The 8,864-nt window shown below is 37.2% G+C and overlaps 1 protein-coding gene across 1 annotated transcript; it reads right to left on the reverse strand.

The window, feature by feature from the left end:
* Nucleotides 1-549: 549 nt before the first annotated feature.
* On the reverse strand, nucleotides 550-4,430 carry Brca2 (BRCA2, DNA repair associated). Its single transcript, XM_017622434.1, has 2 exons — nucleotides 2,993-4,430; nucleotides 550-2,930 (listed from the first exon to the last, which is right to left on the reverse strand). The coding sequence occupies exons 1-2, from the start codon at nucleotides 4,269-4,271 to the stop codon at nucleotides 916-918; spliced, it is 3,294 nt and encodes a 1,097-aa protein (XP_017477923.1). The 5' UTR covers nucleotides 4,272-4,430; the 3' UTR covers nucleotides 550-915.
* Between the last annotated feature and the right edge of the window lie 4,434 nt (nucleotides 4,431-8,864).

Raw genomic sequence — 8,864 nt, forward strand, 5'->3', positions numbered from 1 at the left:
CATACGATATCGTACTATTCGTCACGTAAAAACATATTTTTCGGATTATGACATACGTGAACGTACTATTTGTCCCATTCAGCTTATACTGCCTGACGTATCACGTAATTTTCTTTCGTATCGTTTTCGATACGTGAACGGATGTTACGATTCGAGCCCAGTACACATTAGAAATCAATTAGAATTCGACGTTAGATATCGAGAACTAAGTCCCATTATTGTAGAGGATTCTATAGTTCTCAACAGTCTCTCTACTCATCTTTTAACCATCTACCTTAGAGAAACACATTAGAATTCGCATCGCTTTCTTATCGTTATCTGGCCTAAATGTTTGTTGGGTAGCGTCAATTCTTCAAAACACCACATGGTGGTATTATATCGGGCTTGGGAGTACCACTTATTTACTACAAACATCTTCACTGTTCAACATACGCATTTCCTTGAAAACTAATCTTCGAGAGGAACCCTGAGATAAGGTAAAAGGTTCATATAGAAAATAAATAACACACATGTTTAGCAATTGGTTTATAACATACATTTGTACAAATCTTCTGTTGAGCATATACCATATTTTATTGAAAAAATAATAATTTTAACTTTGGTAACAATCGCTTTACAACGGTTACGTACACCTGTTATTAAACACGAGTTTGAACATATTCAAAAGCTGTGTACGGTATACATAAATACACATTGCAGACAAGTATTTACAAGAAAAAACTAAAAAAATCATATATACATGCTTCGCCTTAAATTATCAGTGCTTTCGTCAAACAGATTCCACATTACGCTACTGCTCATCTTTAGTAACACAGCGAATATGTCTCTTTAATCCTGATATGCGACAATTATTTGTGCTAGACATATAGATAGGCGACAGACTTGGTGGTTTCGTCAAAGAGATTCCACATTACGTTACTGCTCATCTTTAGTAGCACTGTGGGAATGTCTCTTTAATCCTGATATGCGACAATTATTTGTGCTCGACATATAAATAGGCGAAAGACTGGGTGGTTTGCCATACATACGCAGCCGTTCAATACGCTGTCTTGGTGTAGGTTTCGATTCCATTTTAGTTACATTACTACAAGATGAATTAGATAATCTACTAGCGTTCAACGATGATGGGCTTTTATTTAAAGTTTCATTATCCCAGTCGATGCGTTTTAATGATGCTTCCTTTATTGGCGTAGTTGTTTCTGTTGTTGTTGTTGGAGAAGCTGCTTCCAACTCTGCTCGCTTACTGGCTCGTGTACGCATGCGTGTTTCTTGTTGTAATGGCGGATGTGGCGTACTGGTGCTCACGCAAGCCGAAGCAAAAAACTCTCGAAGGTTTGGTGTTTTGGGTGGTGATTTGAGCTCAGCAATATTGCTTATTTTCGTTGGAGTTTTTACACCAACACTTTCATCCTTCACCTCGTTAGGTCGTTGAATAATTTTTGCATTCGATTTTTTCCGTTTATTCAAAGAGAGTAGATTCTTGCGCGCTATTATACCACGACTAGCTACGTAATCGGGCGGGGTTTTTAGAGCCAATTCACTCAAGCTGGAACGTGTAACTGATTGTTGTATATGAGCTAGAGGACTTCGTTGAAGGCCAACAGATTTACAAATTAGTTTTGGTGTATGTTGGGGGGAAGATGAAAGCTCCTCACCGTTTGGTACAAGATCTATGTCATCGCGTTTTCTTTTGCTCGAAACATTTAATAGTGATTCCTGCTCAACTTTAGATACATCATCCGCGTCAAGTAGTGGCCATTCAGAAAACACCACGTTTTCCAACGTTTCGGCTTTGGAAGCGTTTTCTGAATTTGTCAAACTTGCTGCCGATGGTAGCGCGTCACTTAGTTTTGGCAAGTTCTCAAGAATAGCGGCAGCTTTTTGTTTAGCTAATTCTGACACCAAAATTGGTTTTTTAGATGCCGTTGAAAATCCAGGAAGACCCTCGTTACTTGTGGTACTAGCCTTTACTTCAGTTTGTGCTTCCTCACCCTCCATGGGCCACTCACTGAATTGCATGTTTCCTATGCACTCTTCGGGGATATGGTCAACATTTTCATAAGGCACATCTTGCATGATCACTGCAGCACGCTTTTGTGCTTCTTCAGATATACGTATAGCTTTGCTAGAAGCAGTTCGAAAGCCTGCACATGATATGGAAGTGTTCGGCGCGTTTGTTGCAGCTTCATTGTTCGTTTCTACAATTACATTTAATTCCGGTAGATGCTCTAATATCTTTAAGGCACGTTCTTGTGCTTCCTTAGATATTTTTATTGCTTTGCTTGAAGCAGTTGTAAATCCTATAAACGATTCTTTTTCTATTGCTGCCCTGGTCAAGGAAGTGCGCTCATGCTGTAATGGCGGCAGCTGTTCAAGGATTTTGGCAGCATGCTGTTTTGCTTCGCTTGAAATCGTAATTTTCTTATTTGACGCCGTACAGAAACCAACCAAACTTGGCATTTCCTTTTTTTCTATTGTCAATCCACCATCTAAATTAGTGGAAGGGTTGGTGCGATTCTCCGTGGATGTATCCTGTGAGGATTCTGAAGTTTTATCAACGATTTTTTCTGCTACGTGTTTCGAAATTGTTATAGTTTGATTTAGAGCAAGCTGAGGCTCTTCTCTTTCATCATTCATAGTGAAGTCATCTGTGCAACTAGTGTTTGTCGGTAGCGGGGGCAGCTCTTGCAATATTTCGTTTGCACGAGCTTTTGCTTCCATAGATATTTCAACTGTTTTATTGGACGCGGTACGAAAGCATGTTGCTGAATCTGCATTCAACTCCAGTTTATACATTAATTCGTCGGAGTTTCCTTCGTACAATTTTGACGTTGAAACTGCATCTAAGGCTTCTTCCATATCGAAATTTGCAAAAAAATCACACTCATCATTCCATTCGTCGTCCTCGTTCAAACTATCTACTACATGTACTATGAAATAAATAGAATATAAAAATTATTTAATCAATAATTAATTTCATTTCCAAACATACCTTGACTTCGAACAATATCACAGTTTACTGCTGATATGGGTTTCATACCGTCGCTAGTCTCTTCATCCTCACTTGGAAATCCCTTAAAATCCTCTTCAGCTGAAATATGCCCACCATGACTGGTCAAACATTGTTTATTTATTTCCTCCGATCCATCTTTCTGAAAATTGTTAGTATTTGCCTTCATTGCTGTGTAATATATTTCTGAACTTTTATCTGCAACGGCTTGCACCACATTTTGGCCTTTATTTTGAACTAACTCTAGCGACTTCATTTCTTCACAAGTCTCTGGTTTTCTATCCACTCCACCCGACAATTCCGAAAAGTAGGCACTCAAATTTTGTAAGTTCTCGCACAGCTTTTGGGAATGCTGCAAATAGACGCCTTCTTCGGAAACTGCTTCTAGCCGTAGTTGAGTGTGATCTTCTTGCACCGATAGATCACTGTCATTGCTCAGTAAATCATCATCCATGACACAATGCTTCTCTCTATCGGGTGATTGGACATATTGCTCAGCAATATTTTTACGCGAAAATTTATGGTCTTGTCGACGTCTGCTATAAGTGCGCAGAGGTTCATTAGCAAATCTAAAATGAAAACTACTTTCTTCCGACGACTGCTGGGGCTCTGGCGATGCAGGCGAACTACAAAAATCTTCCAATATTAAGTCTACGATAGATTTTGGTTTTTGCCTCGAATCTGGTGTCACCGGCACATCAATATCTCCAGTTCTTTCTGGCTTAAATTTCGCTTTTTCTGTATTTTTTTCGGTTTCCTCACATACTTGCAACAGCTCTGAATCAGTGATTTCAAATACGTCTTTTGTGCTGCTTTTAGAAATAGTGTTATTTTCTATGGCGAATTTAGGAGGTTGAAACAACAAATTATTGCACGGTTCGAAGCCCTGCGTAGCTACAAAGCTGGTTGAGTTTCGCGAAAGCGGTCGGAAACGATCAGCAAGAAGGAGCAAACGTTGCTCTGCAAATGGATCATAATTGGCATCTATTTGGAATCGTGGTTTTTCAACGGGATATTGAAGGCATTGTGCTTTTGTATTATCTTCCTCACATTCCTCCGAGTCATACATTACCAAAAGTGTACAGGATAGATCATCTTGAATGGTTTCATCAATATTCGAAGCAGTCTTTTGATCGCTACATGTCGCCTCTGCTGGTCTTGTGAATGTTGCATTGAGTCTCTTGGTTTTTCGATGAAGGCGCGATCTGTGTATGGAGCGATTCAATTTTTGCGGACTGGATTTAATGCTTTCATCAGCCATTGGAGGTCAATAAAACCACAACATAAACTACTGTGGTAAAACCGCGAAATAATTTTCTATAGCAGAAAATAAACAAATATTTCTTTCAAAAAACCACAATCTGTCAAACAGTTTGACTCAAACTACACTGCAAAAAATAATTTATAAAACTCATAAATAATAGGGAATTTAAGAGCGAAATGCACCATACAAGTGGCTTGTCAAACATACTTCAAACCTACTTTTCCCATTTCGCCATACACTAGTGGCGCATGAACCAATTAGAACAGATCTAACCGGTTGAGAAGCAGCCATTTTTTATTTTTTTTGCTTCTTTCTTTATGTGTATTTTTTTGGTGGTTTATCGCAGTGATTTTTAAGCGATTTTCAATAAATTTTTTGTGCAAATGTAATTAAAATGAAGTGCGCGGTGGTTGGCTGCAAAAACACGTACAAAATAATAGATTAATTAGCACAAACATGTGGTGCAAAATTGGTTGCATTTTTTGCTTTATGCTTCGTCTTTATATTCTTTGTTTACTTTTCAAAGAAAATAACGAGAACGAGAAGTGACACTGAAGATGACACAACGCCGAAACCGGTTTGTCTCCAAACTAGAGCCCTCGATTTTGTTCGCACATTTTCAAACAGCCCGGGTATATGAGCAGCGAGTACTCGCACACAAGTTCAATGCTTATTACTCGAAAATTTTCGAGCATGAGCTCGAGCAATTCGAGTTTTTTTGAGCAATGCTTTTTTTTATTATATTGACATTTTTGGTAGCAACTTTTAAAATTTTTCAAATTATTGATATATAATGCAAAGATTGTTACATTGGTGTTTAATAATATAATTTATTTAACATTAAATAGAAAGCAGCTGCTGACAAATACAATTTACAAATTTTCTTTTGTTTATGAAATTGTTCAAAAACTCGAAAATTTTGAACAAACATTTGAGCAGTTGAGCAATGAACGAGTTTCGAGCGAGTATCGAGCTACTCGCATTGCTCGATACCCGGGTATCTAGAGCTCTACTCCAAACCAAATTTGACAAGGGATGGCGGAAATTCGTTCCAAAATACAAAATAACATGGCGCCGAAATTACAAACGTCAGCCAGAAAATTACTTTTTTCTTTTTCCTCATCTTGTCAAATCTTGTGTATAGTGGCGTAATTACATTCACAAACGACACCGGTTTTTTCAAATATCTTTTCACTTATGGGATCGTATTACGACAGTGTTGCTACACAAGCAAAAAAAACCGATTCAATTGTAAACCTAAGATGTCCAGTTAGCTGTAAAGTTGGATCGAATTGAAATAAATTAAAAATTTTGTATTCTATGTCCACTTAAAAAGTGTCCAGCGGGCTACACGCGAGGACCGAGGAGGATACAAGATGTTATCGGTTTGCAACTTCTCGCTCTAATTCCACCATATTGACTGCCTTAGGTGAAACAGTGTTACTCCTTTAACAATTCTTTGCCTACTAATATAGCTGTACTTTTTTTATTTTTTTCTCAGTATACACATTTTTTTTTCTCAAAAAGGTATTTTATCTTATTTTATTTCATTTCACTATAAATATATTGTAAAAAAAACAAATTTCGTTTAGAAGAAAATAAGAAATTTTATATGGGGATTCATTTCTTCCCGTTTTTCTTCTTATTCTACTGAGCTAAGACAGTGTCAAATCGAGCTGTCACAAATGATACCACCTTGTAGTATTGCATCATTATAATCATGCGGCTGAGACTCTGCAGCAGGTATAGCGCACACAGAAATGGTTGGCACGGCATCGCGTTTGAGCAAAGGGCTTTTAGCCAATCCTAATCCTTTTATTAGATATCTGCATCAGTTCTGCATAACAATATGATAGTCATCGTCGATGAAGTGCTTCATGCATATGAAGCAGAGCTGTGAAACTGTGAAATCATTTAAAATTTGAAACATGAAATATTTACAAGTACGATTTAATTATTTTTCCTTTTGTCTGGTAGTGTGGCTTACATTTTTTTCAATCTACAATCATTCAAAAAAAAAATTGATTTCCCACAGCAAGGTGGTAAATACCTTAGTGAAAAACTGAGAATGCTGAAGTAAACAGAATTCAAGACTGAATTAGCTTCCAGATGAATTAACACTTTGCTATGTGTGCATTCTCTAATTCAGTTCCAATCAAATTTTATACACTAAGAAAAATATATAAGTTTAGATGATGGAATAATGAGGTGTATGAACTTTAAAACGATATTGACATAGTGTCGCGTATCAATGCACAGCGGCCACGCGGGCTAAGCCATGGCCTGCGAATGAATGCTTATGCTTGGACTCCTCCACGCATGAAACGCAGCTTCATTCACATGAACATATTTTACAAATTTACAATTCTGGTTGTTTAAAAACTGAGCGCAAAATGTTCAAAGACAATCAGTATCTATAATTTTTTTCTTTAAAAGATTGGGAAATATGCAGAACATGAAATATAATCAAGCATAACAAGCATCGAATGATAGCGGCTTTTATCATTCAGTCCATGGGTTATCCACATACATACAAGGTCCTTTTTTTAAAATACATATGTGTCCATTGCCGCGCGGCCACCCTTTATGCTCGGTTTTTATTTGTAAAAAACGATATTTTCATTTCCCAATACCAAGCGCTCATACATATGAAGTAACCAGTTTTCTATTTCTACGTACAAAATTGTTTGTATAAATTTTTCAATTTTCAATAGGATATCTGTCAAAAAGCTGCAACTAACTTTAAAGTCGACTTTATTTTGACTATGACTACGGGCCGATGTTTTCATTTCCCAATACCAGGCGCTCATACATGTGAAGTAAAAAGTTTTCTATTTCTACGTACAAAATTGTTTGTATAAATTTTTCAATTTTGAAAATTCTACTATGTAAAGTTCAAAGGCTTCTACAAAAAAATTAATTTTAAAGTTCTACAAGCAAATTTATACGTATAGAATTTTTGCTACTTCATATGTATAATAGGCTGTTTTTGCTTACGCGTAAAAGCACATTTAGCGCATTTAGCTCTAAATGCTACTCTAAATGTACATTTATCCATACAAAATTCGTCACCTAAATGCAACTAAATGCAACTCCATTTTTGCATTAAGAATCTAAATGCTAAAAGCAACCCTGTGATCTTCCAAAATTTCCACGATTCGAACATGGTTTAAAGAGAAAAAGTGGCAACATTGCTTTTTCGAGTATACAGTTGCTAGCTGCGTTTCAGTGATCGCCGATCGAGATTTCTTTTATTTTGCATTACATATTTGGATAAAGAAAAGTTAAGCAAATTCAACATCGATTTGATACTGATAGAAATCTGGATCAATTTGTGATCAACTCTGTTTGGTTTGTTTCCTAATTAAGTGAGGAAATTTTAATTGAATGCACCGACAAATAAATATATACACAAACAAATGTTCGTTTATGGTTAAAACAATTCAAGTTTTTGTAGTGAATTTTTGGTTTAAAATTTATTTTTTCCTTTTCAGTAGGGTTTTTGCACATTATCTTCTGCGTGAGAATTGATCGTAATATATACGCATCTAAATAAGAGACTGGAACACGGCTGTTTGTCAAAAGCATACGATTTCGAACTCGCGTAAATGTACATTTGCTAAATGCTATAGCATGAACGCTCTTCGAAAACATATGTTCGAAAATGCTAAATGTTGCATTTTAAATGCAGCAAAAACGCTGCATAAGCGCCTGGTATTGGGAAATGACGTTCTTTGGTCCGTCGACACAAGTGTTGCCAATCTGACGCTCGCAGGCCACAGCTGTCAAATTATTTTAACACGAACTCTTATCAAGACCGATGTATTCGTTTCACCATGAACTCTTATGTAGATAATTATTTTGGCGACGACCTGGCTGCGCGACGGCTGTGGTTGTGGCCAGATTAGATCTATTTCTATTTTTCCGGCTACAAATAAGGTTCTTCCTCTTCTTTTATGTCAAACTAATACAAGTTCGTGATGTCGCTGCCGCGTTTAAAAAAATCATGTCGTCGTCGACAAAGCGTTTAGATAAACAAGGTTTCAAATTGGAAGCTGTGGCCAGTAGCTCATCAGTTTCAATGAGTTCAGAACTTAAGTCTGCGCTCAAACACGGTGTTTGGTTTTGTTGTTGCCCTTTGCGTTCACACACAGAAACTCTTTTGTGCGCAATTGTTGTTGTCAGCTGTGAACCGCTAACTTGAATTACTCAGACGAAGGAGAGCACAAAGAGTGTTTCCCGAGTACGGGCGAATCGGTACTCGTCCCCTTTCCTCGTCGCTCTCCCCAGCAAGCTTGGAGTTTCCACAACAAAAACTTTCGTGTCTGAACATCGACTAACTACGGTTTAACCAGCGAGGAAATTTGTGAGGTCAATTTGGTTTTTATAACCGAGCACACTTGTGCACAAGGGTATTTAAACTTTGTTCACATAACGGTTGTTTGTAACAGGCAAAACGAATCGAGATAGATATAGACAACATAGATGATCAGAATGAAAAGAGAAATCGATTAAGCGGTGACTGTCTGTGCGTCCGTCTGTGCATACGATAACTCGAGTTAAAACTGAGATATCTTAACGAAGCTTAGT

Source organism: Rhagoletis zephyria, unplaced genomic scaffold, assembly GCF_001687245.7.
Source record: "Rhagoletis zephyria isolate East Lansing unplaced genomic scaffold, Rhagoletis_zephyria_1.1 Rzeph_scaffold_02799, whole genome shotgun sequence".
Classification (NCBI taxonomy): domain Eukaryota; kingdom Metazoa; phylum Arthropoda; class Insecta; order Diptera; family Tephritidae; genus Rhagoletis; species Rhagoletis zephyria.

Bases quoted from the DNA above. Each gene is read 5' to 3' on its own strand.
- Brca2 (XM_017622434.1), bottom strand. From the start codon at position 4,271: ATGGCTGATGAAAGCATTAAATCCAGTCCGCAAAAATTGAATCGCTCC. The intron at 2,931-2,992 runs GTATGTTTGGAA...TTTATTTCATAG, and splicing joins TGATATTGTTCGAAGTCAAG to TACATGTAGTAGATAGTTTG.